General features: G+C 49.2%; 1 protein-coding gene across 6 annotated transcripts in view; it reads right to left on the bottom strand.

Moving 5' to 3' along the window:
• Positions 1-215: 215 nt before the first annotated feature.
• The window catches only part of ADAMTS13 (ADAM metallopeptidase with thrombospondin type 1 motif 13), a 51,528-nt gene continuing 38,174 nt past the window's right edge, over positions 216-13,569 (bottom strand). For all 6 annotated transcript variants that reach the window (XM_054997604.1, XM_054997605.1, XM_054997606.1 and 3 more), the window contains 8 exons: positions 10,737-10,866; positions 9,607-9,798; positions 7,702-7,906; positions 7,096-7,429; positions 5,171-5,317; positions 3,906-4,082; positions 2,402-2,586; positions 216-546 (listed from right to left, as the gene is read on the bottom strand). In XM_054997604.1, coding sequence (XP_054853579.1) covers positions 394-546; positions 2,402-2,586; positions 3,906-4,082; positions 5,171-5,317; positions 7,096-7,429; positions 7,702-7,906; positions 9,607-9,798; positions 10,737-10,866 — 1,523 coding nt within the window. In that variant the 3' untranslated portion in view covers positions 216-393. The remainder of the gene's footprint in view (positions 547-2,401; positions 2,587-3,905; positions 4,083-5,170; positions 5,318-7,095; positions 7,430-7,701; positions 7,907-9,606; positions 9,799-10,736; positions 10,867-13,569) is intronic.

The raw sequence follows: 13,569 nt of genomic DNA, 5'->3' as shown, positions 1-13,569 counted from the left end.
CAGAATCCTATCAGTGACAAACACATATTCTGAAATCGAGAAGATTGTGTTTTTATCTGACACTGATAATCATGTGTCCTATAGAGTCTCTCAGTTTGCACTCGCAGCCAAAAAGATAAGATCTAAGGTGGTACTGAATGAGGCTGTTTCATGATTCCTGGGATAGTTTGGCACACTATACTTAATTAATTTTAAGTAACCTATACAAACTGTGATAATGGATTTAATTGTTTATTAGTCGATGTTTGGTGAATTGTGACGTCCTATGGCTATAGACAATAAACTCTTTGGAACTCAGAACTACAAGAGAAGCCACACCTGTCAACATGTCTCCAGCTACAGATCCCTCAAGGGGATCATTCCCTCAGCAATAATGAAATGATAGGATGGGCTTTATTTGGGTTGGAGGATCCAGTACTCTGCTCGGAAACGGATATTGGTAAAGTCTTTGTTAAATTCAATCTCCACCCGGTTCCCGGTTGACTGCCAGTAAAAGAGCTGGTTTCCACAGAAGACGGAGGTTTTCATGGTGTTCACGTCTCGAATCTGAAGGAAGGAAGTGGCTGGTCAGCCAGTCGCACCTTTCCCAGACTGCCTCTTTCCATCAGTTTGTGGGCAATGCCTTTCTACACACTGACTGAAACTGGTTTAGCAGTCATTCCTGAACTCTGAGGCCAGATTCACAAAAGGACCCTTCAAGCATTTTTTCAGCTGCTTTGCAGCTGAAATCTAAATGCAAATCTGAATGCATCAGGTTTCTGAATCACTGGATGGCCATGCATGGCAAACATTCTGTGCTCTGCAAGGCATTAACTTTGAGCTGAGAATCATATTTATGTAAGGTGGAGGGGTTAAGCAGGGTAGACCATTCCTTCAGCTTACCAGAACCCTTCCTGGTGGGCTGCGGCCCGGCTGAAGGGCTACTGCTGGCTAGCAGCAAGCAAAGCCAGGTGGCTCCTGAGTTGCTGGTCGTGCACAGCGGATGCTCATACAGGTGAGCCTACACCTGTTGCCATCACCACCATGGCCCAGGACTGATGTGAGCATCATTAGCAGCATTCCAGGACCCACTTGGTTCAGCTTCCTTCAGGGTGGTTTTAATATCCACCATGTGAGAGAGTGATGTAGTGGTTAGTGTTGGGCTAGGAGCTGGGAGACCCTGGTTTTAATCCCCCTCTACCACACAAGCTTGCTGGGTGACCTTAGGCCAGGCGCATACTCTCAGCCTAACCTACCTCACAGGGTAGTTGTGAGGATAAAATGGAGAGGAGAATGATGCAAGCCCTTTAGATTCCCACAATCCTTTGGAGGAAGCAGAAACTGTTACATTGGTATAAGAGAAATATAAGCCGGTAGTGCAGATATACCTACAAAGCTCAAGTCCAGCATACACTGAGAGGGAGGAAGCCCACTTGAACTTAGGACTTGCTTCCAAGTAGGCATGCTCAAGAGCTGTCTGTGGAGAGGAACTGGCACTTTCCAAAGCAGGCAGCGCTGAAGCCAGAAGGCAGCTGCTCCCTCTTCCCAAGAAGGCCACGCCCACTTGCCCCCCCCCATCCCCCCAGCCTGCGGTGCAGCAGAGCCAGGCCTGACACCTCCCCTCCACCCTCTCTCCTCACTGGCACAGCCCACCGGAGACTTCCTCCAGGAAGAGACTTAGTAGAGGGGGGGGCAGGTAGAGCTGCTTCAACTTTTGCCCCCCCCCCCGACTTTGGAACGTCCTCCCTGAGGAATGGAGAATAGCTGCTTCCCTAGACGCCTTTCGGCCTTTCTGGCCTCCTCCAAACATCAGGGCAAGTAAGAGGAGACCCCCCCCCCCACCTCTTTCAAACCTTGTCAGAAGCAGAGCCTTGCAGAGAGCCAGGGGTTCCTTGCACGTGGACCAGAGATGCCTGTGGCATCTGTCTGTCTGTCTGTCTGTCTGTCTGTCTGTCTGTCGCATTGTCTCCTCCTGGGCAACTGTGGACCAGTCAGTGTCTCTCTTATCCTCACCTACCTCACAGGGTTGTTTTGAGAATAAAACAGAGGAAGGGAGAGCCACACGTGCCGCCGTGAGCTCCTAGGCAGGAAGGGCGGGTAACAATGTGACATTTTGATCTGAGAAGGGATTTTGAACCCAGATCTCTCAGATCCTAGTCCACGGCACACTTACCTTTTTATTGTCTCCATCTAGCAGGGAGGAGGGGGATGTGTGGTTCTAGGCCCTACAGGGTAGCCCAGAATTCTTGCCCTTTGCAAGTGGATTTGTGGACAGCTGACGGGGATAACAGTGGCCTACCTTACAAGGTGGCTGAAAAGAGCACTATGCTAATGTATGGGAATAATCACTTCTGAACCTATGAATTGGCCCAGGTAAATGCTCATGACTGTCATGGGGCCAGAACGCGCACAGTGCTCTCACCAAGATGTAATTGGAGTGCATTTGGTTGGCCTGGGCTCTCAGATCTACATGGACGGCGTGGATGGCTACGCGGTGCCTTGGAGCCACATCAATGAAGGTCCTGCATGCTGCTGGCTGGTCCATGTCTGTTGCCCCTGCAGGGTTTGCTATTTCTCCTCGTGGGCCGAAGAGCTGCCTGTCACACTCTGGGGAGGCAAAAAGAGAAGGAGGGGTTCACAAGGTGGAGTCTGGCCTGCACCAAGCCGCCTCAGCTGCAAACGGCTGCTAACGAGGTAAGCATGGCTTTGCCCTCCAAGGGCGTGGCGAGGCAGCTGCTGGGCACTGGCACAGGTAAGTGGAGGCAGCCCCAGAGCCCTTGGTGAGGCCTGCAGAAGCCGGGCAGCCAGCTCTTTTCAGGCATTACATGGGGCAGATACCCCACAGGGGTGAGGAAAGCTACCCTGGCTGCCTTTCTGCGCTGCAGGGAGAGGAACGGGGCCCAGCAGGCACGGTGGCCGCCTTAGCTGGAGCACTGTTGTGTGGGGGGGACAATGGTTCGACTTGTTTGTGGGCCATGTGGGACAATTAGGGTCTAAGTAGCTGCGCACAGGACTGAAAAAGACATAAGGAAGACTGTGGCTGTCCATATGTCAGTAAAAGGCAAACAGCACCTGCCACCTAGGGAGGGGAAAGGGGAGATTTAACTTTTCCAACTCTAATCAGTTTTGTGAAACCAGGGCCCCTGCACCATTATTAGTCCTTGAAAGGGGAAAATGCAGGTTTTCTTATAGGACAGATTTCCTAAAGCCATAACAACAGTGTGGGAAATACAGACCAATGAGCGAAACAAAACAGGAGCAGAAGAATTAAATCCCCCCTGCCCTTCCCAGGTGGCCCAATCCAAATTAAGGATGAGTGCCGGCACAGTCAGCCTTTTGCAGATGGAGGAAGGTCTGTGTTCTCTGTCATGTCTGTCCGTGCCCCACATGGCTTCTCGCGATCAAGTAACAGATTCCTAGTGTGCCATTCCTGGTGCACGGAGGAGGAGTCAACACCTTAGATAGTGTCAGACAGGCTAGCAAGCCAGCCAGCCTGCCTGCCATGCATGGGGGATGGGAAGCAGACCGGCTGCTTCGCTGGGTTTCTACTGCTGCAGCTGAGCCTCTGGGAACCGGCAGACCGCGGGAGCCCAGCTCTGTGCCTCTTAGCAACTATGTGCCGACTTCAACTGACTTGGCGGAGGGGGGTGTATAACTCTTCTGGAAAAGTTTCACTTTAGCACTCTAGGCAACTACTCTGTACAGTGTTCTTCTAGGGGATATAATAAAGGCCTTTAACTCATACAGCTGCGTCTGATGAAGTGGAGAGTCTGAGTGAGTCCCCTAGCCAGGCGTGACAGATAGAAAGGCAGATCCTACAAAAAGGCAGATCCTACAAAACCTGCCACCACCTCCCAAACTAGTAACCTTCACATCCAATCCCAAAGTGTCACTCTAACTAAAAAAGCAGTTTTGCGGCAGCATACCTTGGTGGTATTTCTTCCTGGCCGTTTCGCTGATGTACTGAAGGACAACTCCATTCCCAGGCAACAGGAGGCGCTGTCTCACCATCAGAGTGTTGCTCCGGGCATTTATGACAGAGAGCGTCAACCTCTTGCAACCCGTCCGCCACATCATCCGGCCCAGAAACACCACCACCTCCCCTGGAGCCAAAGACATCACAGGGGCACAGGTCAGCCATTTCCCCTCAAGCATCTCGGAGCACATCACTGCCAGCACCCTGAATGAGGTTGGGCGGCACAGCTTCTTCAGAAGAAATAGCTGACTCAGACCTGCTTGCTAGATCGCTCCAGGACTCTTCACCGTAGTAAAAAAATTGGGGTCTCTGTGTGTGTGTGTGATGTTTCAAGGACTGGTGAGAACTCTCTCCCCTTCACAAACTTTTTGTGTGGGTGATAGGGTGGTATTCTCTGGACATCTTTCCAGGTGAAGTATCAAGGGCACTCAAAACATTGCTATATTGTGATAGTTCAGTTGGTCACAGGGCTTTTTTTCTGGGAAAAGAGGTGGTGGAACTCAGTGGGTTGCCCTGGGAGAAAATGGTCACATGGCCGGTGGCCCCGCCCCCTGATCTCCAGGCAGAGGGGAGTTTCGATTGCCCTCCGTGCCGCTCCAGCAGCATCTCAACTCCCCTCTGTCTGGAGATTTTCAAGAGGTTCCGGAACTCCGTTCCACCGCGTTACTGCTGAAAAAAAGCCCTGGTTGGTCATAATAACAAGTATTGCACAATTGTTGTTTCTGGAATTTTTCTATGGACTCATACAGTTGCCTATAATCATCAACTTTGGAAAGCTCCAAGACTCCTTGGAGAACTTGCTGTTTTAGAAATAGGAAGAAAAACACTGTGGTCCTCCACCCACCACCACCAACTACAGTTCCCAGTGTGTTCCTGCCTCACTTACTTGGCAAAAGCTACCTACTCCTCAGAGTTTGGGCTACCCACTGAACACACAGTGTGGCCCAGGAAAGGGGCGGGGGAGGATATGCTCAGGCAGCAGGTTCAATCCCTCCCCCCGGCGCTCCTGAGGAACCGGTCCCTGTGGGTGCCTTTCCGTCTCCGATGCAGAGGCGCAGGGGCGCACTTTCCTTTACAGAGACCGAGCATCAAAGCACATTCAGTGGCAGACTCTGGGTGGGAGTGGGGCTGAACGAACAGTGGCCTCCTTAAGGGCCACAGAGGGAGTTTCTGGCTGAAACAGCCACTGAACTAGGGTCAGAGCCTGACACCCACCTGCACTGCAGTTCAGGGAGTTCTCCAGCACCTGGACTGTTACCACCTCTCCTAAGGGGCGGCCGATGGCAACAGTACAGTCTCTGGCTTGCAAGCCAGTCATGTTGATCAACCCGGTGGAACTGAGGAACAGCCTCCCACAGACACCTGCATGAAAACAAGGAAGCCGGCAGATGAGTGGTGCATGCTGAGGCAATGCAGGAAACAAGCTGCTCACCACCACCACCACCACCACCACCTCAGTTGCCCAGGTCTGATGCATGCCACAAAGGCACAGGCAGGAGGAGGTGAGCAGCTGGGCCAGCCTCTCTGGTCTGAGGCCTTTGGTACATTGCAGAAAAATCAAAAGCATGCACATCAGTGAATACATGAAACCTCATTGGCTATGCTTTAGAAATAGGTTGAACCACATTGCACCTCTCTAAGGGAGCTTCCACATGTTTCATTTTGAATACAAGTACAAAAGAACCAGAGTTACAATGTACATGAACAGCACTGGTAGCTGTGCATAGCACAAATATGCTGAAGTGCGGCCTTAAGAAACAAATGCCATCGGCAAGGGCCATTGTGGAGGTTGCTAGGCAACCACTACAGTACTACTAGTCTTCAAGCCTTGGTTGGGGGAGAGGCATGGCCCTTTTCAGGGCTGTTTTGATCTTTGAGAGAGGACTTATTGGGGTCAGGACTGGCAGCAACCACCAACACCTTGATACCATGTGATTTGCATGACTCACCCAGGACTGGCTATTTGCTCAACAGCAGCCACCCCGTGAAAGCCAGCCTGATATATATTGGTTAGAGTTCATATTAGGATCTCAGAAATCTTGGTTTGAATCCTCACTCTGCCAGTGAAGCTTGCTGGGTGACCTTGGACCAGACACACACTCTCAGCCTAAGCTGCCTCACAAGTATGTTGTGAAAATAAAATGGAAGGGAAGAGAATGATGTAAGCTGGTTTGGGTCCCCACTGCAGAGAATGGTGGGGTATAAGTGAAGTAAATAAGTAATAAATATAGCAAAGACAGCAAGGGGCAGACAAAAGGTAGATTGATTGGTGGGTGGGAAGGAGAGAAGGAAGCATGAAAGGTGGGGGTTGCCAGGAAGAGGGAAAGAAGAAATTTTGTGGGGAGGAGGATACAGGGGGGGAAGAGGCACCTCTTGCAAGCCCCTGCAAGTCCCCTGCTTGTCTGATAATGACAGTGAAATTTCAGTGGGCTTAGACTGAAGTAACTGCTTAGGATTTCACTGTAAATCCAGAAAAGGAACACCCAGTTAAAAGCTTGCAAAACATTTGGGAAAACAGATGAAAGGAATTATTCTGCAATTCTCCAAAAGCAGAACTTGCAGTTTCAAATTAAGTGGGACACTCGAGTTTTTCTTAGGGGAGTTCCAGAATGATGGGAAATGGGAAAAGGCAGGAGAAACTGCAAGGAGGTGGGCGGAAGGGAGAGCGGACAGGCCCAAGGAGCCGTGGAGGGGGGGCACGGAGCCCTGCAGGCCTTGGCGACCCCTCCTGGGATTCTTCTGGACTCAGCCCCCCCCCCCCCAGGGGATTTCCCAAACACTGTCCATGTTCATTGAAGCCTGGCTGTGCAGCCACGAGGGGCACAAATGTCAGGGCACAATCCAGCCACATTTAAGCAATAAGCCCCCTTCGTTCCAATGGGAGAGATACTTGTTCAAATCTCTCCAGGGGACTCCATAGGACTGCAATGAGTTTAACTTTGGCTCAGTCCAGCCTTAACTTTAAAGAAAGATCAAGATGGGTAGCCATGCTAGTCTGTCTAGCAGTAGAAAAGAGCAAGAGTCCAGTAGCACCTGTAAGACAACATTTGTGGTAGAGGATAAGAAGGCTGAGCTATTGACCTCTTTGCCCCATCCCAAATCCTGCATCCAACGGGATCCCCACAAAAATAAGTACCCACCAGCATCATCTTCCCCAGGTGTCTCTTGCAATTGCGTCCCAGGAGGAGCCAGTTTGCCAGGCCATTGGATGTGCAGGGCTCCTTCTCCTGGTCCGTTGGGGCTGACAGTGGCTCCAGTACTCATCCGGTCAGCACCTGGCATCGGAGTCCTGGTCTCCCCGCTAAGGAGCCCATCTGCCGTAGTTTGTTCAAGGCAGGGGCCAAGGGAGCAACTTCTCACCATCACAGGCTTGGGGGAAGGCATGCACAGGACAGGGCTCACTCGTGCGCCAGTTTGGGGACTGACGCAGAAATCCTGCCGTGTCTGGATGCCATTTCCACAAGTCAGAGAGCACTGGAGAGAGAAAATCCCTGTTTTTAAATGCCCACAAGCCAGGCACTCAATCCATGCCTTGCCCAGAGTGGAAGGGGGCTCATCATAAGGAACAAGACACACTCTTGCCACTAAGTACTTTCCCCCTGCCCCAGCTCCAGAATCTTTGACCTTCAGCTGCCAGAGGAGGCCACCAAACAGTTTGAGGCCAAGATCTGGATTCAAGATCCGGTTCCTGGAATTCTGCCAGGTTCTAAAACCCTTCCACATTCTGTGTTCGCTCTGCTAGGTACCTCTGTCCATTTGGTAAATCCCCACTCATAAGAACACATCCTGGTGACACAGGGGATGCGGGAAAGGGGCTTTTCCGCTTCCAGGCAGGAGGTGTTCGCCACTTCAGTCTCCCGGCCTCCAGAAAACTGTGCGCAAATGACTTTCTGTATGGCCACCCCAAGGCCACAGGAGGAGGAACATGGGCTGAGACCTGCCACTTTCCACCTTTTCAGAACGAGAAAAGAAAACGAATCAGTGAGACAGAGGAAGAGACATGCACAGCTGCTTGCCACACCACCCCTCTTCAAAGTCTTGCCAACCTCCAGATGGTGGCTGGAGATCTCCCAGGATTGCAACTGACCTCCTGGCCGCAGAGATCAGTTTTCCTGGAGGAAATGGCTGCTTTGGAAGGTAGACTCTATGGCATTATTCTTGGCTGAGGTCCCTCCACTCTCCAAACCCTGGCCTCCCTAGGCTCCACTCCCAAAATCTCCAGGAATTTCCCAACCTGCAGCTGGCAACCCTATTAATCAAAGCCTCACACTGCATTTGCACCTTATCAGCTTCTTCTAGAAGTACCACCTGCAGTGAAATACTGCACCCCAGATATCTGGGTAAAAATTTAGAAAGTTGCAAGGCCATTGTTGCATTTGTACTCCATGCATTCTCAGAGATCAAAGTAAAACTACCTTTCCAGGTAGGCAAAAAATTGCAATCAAGTGTTTCTATCTAGCTTTCAGTTTGCAAAGGTAGCAGGGTGCCAAACCTGTGTGCTGCAGTAAATATATTAAAAACTGGTTTAAATACTGGTTGTCAAAGATGGTCTTCATGTTTTTGATTGTTTGCTGCCTTGGGTGTCATAAAATGAGTAGAAAAGAAGCATTAAAATGTTTTTAAAGAAATAAAATACTCTACATGCTTCAGAGGTTCCCATGAGCCCAGAGTACTGAACTGCAGAGGAGGTTGCCCATTCTATCCCTGCGTGTTTTATGGATCTGGCCTTTCCTCTTTGTAGTCAGCCTCTGCTAGGAAGTGGGTCACTCTTCCATGTCTCTTTACTGTCCAGGTCTGAAACTTTCCATTATTATAAATGCGGAGCCCTCAAAGGAGGCGGCATGTTGCCTTTCAGATCTGGTCTTGCCTTCTGCCAATCACCTAAATCACTGGTGGGGGATAATTCCGCCATCTCTCTGCAGTGGGCATGACTGAATCCTCCAAGTATTTCCAGTACAGACATATCACAGAATCACCTGCCTTCAGAGGAGGCTGCCAATTATACCTCTGTATGCCATTGCTCTTTCTAATCAAGAAACATTCTTAACTCTTTTATATTCTAAAAGCACACAGCCAATTTTAATTATGGAAAAAGTGTGCTTGGTGTCAGGGAAGCACTAAAGAAGATAAGACCCCAAAATAACTTAGGCTGTGTTCATGTCAACTACATCTTCATTCATGTGCCAAAACAGCAGCAGGAGGGCACATACAAAGCCCTGCCTTTCTCCTACTGAGGGGCAAGGTCTGATGGGGTTCCCACCTCCTTACCATAACAAACTGGGGGGTGGGGGAGCTGTCCAGGTGGGGGGCTGCCCGTCTTCCTTGTTCATGCACAGGATGAAGGATGTGTGTGAGTGACAGAGAGAGGCAGAAATGGGCTTGTCAGACTCCACCTCAGATCTCAGAGTGACGTGGTGGCAGCTATCAAGTGAGAGGGTGAGGGCTATTGTTTCAGGGGCAAGCAATGGCCAAGCAGACTCAAGAGAGGCTGGAGAAGCGAGGCCCTCTGTCTGTTTTTTCCGTGCCCTTTCTGAGAAACCTGTGATAACTCATATTCCCATCCTACTTGCATGGGAGGTGGCAAGTGAGAATGACTTTTCCCCATCCTGGAACTCCAGGTTCACCAGTCTAGCAAATGCCCAGCTAATGACCTCGGGGGACACGGCTGCAGGTTGCATGCTTCCTGTTCCTTGGGGCGAGGCAAACCCTCACAGTGCGAGTCTAGCAGGATCTCTTCCTCCTCCTCCTCCTCCTCTTCTCCCATGTGCCGTGCACAGTACAGGACATGGCGCATCATGCCTCCACCACAGCTTGCACTGCACGTGCCCTCTTTGCGAAACCACCTGAGGAACAACAGAGCCCAAATACTGAAAGTGGCCAGGGGAACACTCTCTGCTACTTCCTCATTGCATTAGCAGGCTGAACCCCACAACCTTTCAAGGCCAAGGCCCAGTCCTCAAATAATGAAGAAGAAGCAACTGCCTCTGAGAATGTGCAAACTGCTTCTCCCTACCCCCATAGGATGTTTTCAAATCATCGTTTAAATGTGAGTTTAAAGCCAAGCAAAACTCAGTTTAAAACATTGTCCATGTCTGGATCCACCAGAGAGTGAAAAAAAAGTGTCCCCCCTGCCCCGTGTCCCCACTCCAGGCCCAGCAGAGCCACAGTGTAAAGCTGAACCGCAGCTCGGCTGGGAAGGGGGGGGGGAGGCATTTAAAAGGCTAGAGGTGTGTGTGGGGGGGGGGTGTAGCTTAGCTGTACCATTTTGAACTGGAACGCAGCTCTTCCCTCCTATTGGATGCAGGCAAAGCACCCACATGCTCACCCAGGAGGCATTTCCCAGAAGGCCCACAAGTTGTGCCAGTTTGAGCCTGACATCGTGTGGACGCTCCCAAATATAGCAGGGGCTTCCCACTCATCACATGGGCGGGGGGGGGGGAGGAAATCCTGTGTAGAAAGATCTGAAAAGGTCTACACTTTATAGACTTATATCCCATTTTCCCTGAAAATAGCTGACGTTTACAGTCCTGAACAGACCTTGACGTTCGGATTCACTAGTGGACTTGAGCAGGGCAGAAGCCGGCAGGGTGCTGGAACTGAGCACCCGTGCCAGCTGCCCCCCTGGCAAGTCACTTGGGGCTGCAGATGGAAAAAGTCCCAGGGACAGGACAATCTACTGGGCTGCTCTTGGTAGGTAGCCTAGTAAACAAAAACTTCTCTCGATCTCTTGTCACATTTCCAGTCTTTACATACATACAGAGCCCACACTAGGCAGGTTTACCTTGGCGGACATGGCAAAGGATTACAGACTTCCAGCTGACTCCCCGGCTTTGGTGCCTGGTTACAAAGTTCCTCCTTGGTTTCTTCTTTGGTACTGAAGTCCAAACAGACATAGCGCAACAGCATCAAGCCTGGAAGATGAAGCAACTGGAATGCATTTTGTTAGTTATAAAGAATTTTCTCCCATCTGGAATTCCCTCTCAAAATCTTTCTCACCAAGTGAAAGCCAACTTAACTATTGAGCAAAGGGGCAGTTTGAGAGGGTGCACTCAGCGTGTTCAAGCCCCTTCTCCCATCAGAGCTAGCTATATTGAAATGCTGCCATCTCTCGCTCACACACATCATGGGGGTCAATATCTTGTCTAGCAAGCAGCCATCAACAAGATTTCCAGTATTATCATTGGGGGAGACTCTGATCCTTTTCCCAGCTTCTACTTGCCAGACTTTGTAAAGTGGAAGTGCACAAAATGATGAGGTTATTCAAGAACAGCCCGATTACAAAAAACCAGCAGAGCAAATGGATCAGTCGAAACATTCTGCTCTGATATTGCTACTGCTGCTAAGTGGCAGTGACTCCTGGCATCTCCTGAAGTCTCTCCCCATAGCATGAAGTCCAAAGGTCATGACTCTTCCGCATGCTCTGTGGAGGTTTTGTGATGTTGACTGATAGCGTCAGACAGAATAAAATGAGCAGGGCCTTCAGTGGTGCCACTCTCTTAACTTTCTGTAGACTATGCATAACTAAATTTATTCAAGGGGACTTTTGCACAGAAAATAGGGCTAAACTGTAACAAAATGATTTAGAAAGAAGCTTGGGGTAAAGGGTTAGGGACTGTAGACTTTATCACTGTACTACATTGCTGTAAGTAGGTTCCTACTATGTAATTTTTGCATCATTTAATGAATTATGTTAAAAACGTATGCTTTGCTTCTTCCCTGTCTCAAATTTTTGATTGATTGCAGATTCCTACAAATCAAATCCTATTGCATTGTCTATTGGACATCCTATCCTGTTGATTGTACTTTCATATTCTGTGTAATCTGCCTTGAGCTCCAGCAAGAAAGACAGACTGTAAATAATGTAAATATATAAATAAATCAATTAAATTTCCAATATAAACAATTTAAAGGGGGAAAAGGGCAGCTGTGGAAGGCACCTATTGGCTAGTGCCCACATAGCTACCAACCCTTTCCCTTCAATCACCAGAATGATGTAGCAATGGGTTTAGATGAAAGTATATAAGCACATCTGCTGGTTTACAATTTAAATATTGTTTTTAAAAGGACAACCCCCCTGATGCGCAAAAGGAGTGTCAAGATTAATAACTGATTTGGCATTCTTCTTGCTGGGCTATGCATTGGTAATGCAACTTGGAGACCTGAGCAACACATCACAGGTGAAGAACCCTTTGTGATTCCTCTTGAAATCCTGAAATCCTTCATCCACAATGCTCATTTCTTCAAAAGCCATCACTAGATGATGTGTCTGGTATGTGTTGGGTCATGGTAGGATTACAGTCAGCCATACATTGAGGGAACTCACTTAGAAAGCACTTATTCATTCAGCACTGCGAGGGAGTCCCTCAAAAGAGAAGAAGGAGCTTGTTTTTCTGGTAAAAACTAGGAGAGAGGGAAACCAGAAGCTCCTTCTCCCCTCTCACAGCACTGAACAAGCAGGACTGCACGTCCAGTTGCACACCCATGACCTGGCACACACCAGGCGTATCATGTAGTTACGCCCAAAGCCTGCTGCCTGACCCCTCAGTCCTTATCCCAACCTATCAGAAATTCTGCACCTTCATTATGAACTTCTTCCAGTTATAAAAAGCACCACTTTACTGGTGGGAATGATAAGCTCACCCAAGCCCTTCTGTCAGGCCTGAATAGGGGATTCTCTCAGACTTTCCACTCCATCAGACACAGCTGAATGAGTTAAAAGTCTTTATCAGAGATTTGCTCCCTACTGATCCCGTTAAATAGTGGGTTCAGACACGAGGCAATTCAACAGCTCTTTATTTAGCAGGAACACAACACACACTGACAGACTGAGCAGAAGCCCTCAATATATATACAGCAGCTCCACCCCCAGAATAACTGCTAGCCAATGAGAATACATACTGTAGGATACCATCATTTGCATAAACTATATACAATGTTTGAAGTAGACAGGCCACTGATTGATCTTTATTATAGAGTACCGATTGGCTGCTGTCTTGAGAAAGTAACCAGTGATATTGCGGGGATTATGGACCAATGAGAATGCAGGCTTTGGGAGCCTTGACTGAACCTCAAGCTCAACACAGTATAGTGCATTACAATCAATACAGTAACTACTTTAGAGGCCTTGCTCAGCCCAGTACACAACAGATCCCATTATCAGAAGCTACTGATTGCATCTACTCCCCCCTCCCCTCCCCACCTATATATATCTGACCAGTTTCTTCATACCCTCCATGCATCTGACAAAGAGAGCTGTGGTTCTTGAAAGCTTATGCTACAGTAACGTTGGTTAGTCTTAAGGGTGCTACTGGACTCTTTTCTATTTTAGCTCCCTAGAAGTACACTGTACATAGTAATTGCCTGGAATGCCAAAGCAAAGTCCTCCCAGAAAAGTTATACCCTCAGTCCCCTCCCCCGCCCCCCCCCCCCAGTTCAAACAACAGTCAGTTGAAGTTGGCGTGGAACTGCAAAGCATGAAAGTCCTGGAAAAGATGCAGAGCCAAGTTTCTAGAGGTCAGTCAGTTCCCAGAATCTCAGTCTCAGCTGTACTGATAACACCGCTCAACCGAAACAAAGCGTAGCAAAGAAGACACAGTGAAGCAAGAAAGCAGCTA

This window comes from Eublepharis macularius, chromosome 14 (assembly GCF_028583425.1).
Source record: "Eublepharis macularius isolate TG4126 chromosome 14, MPM_Emac_v1.0, whole genome shotgun sequence".
NCBI lineage: Eukaryota > Metazoa > Chordata > Lepidosauria > Squamata > Eublepharidae > Eublepharis > Eublepharis macularius.
Note: the sequence above shows the minus strand (reverse complement) of the source record. Positions and strands in the feature narration are given on the sequence as shown.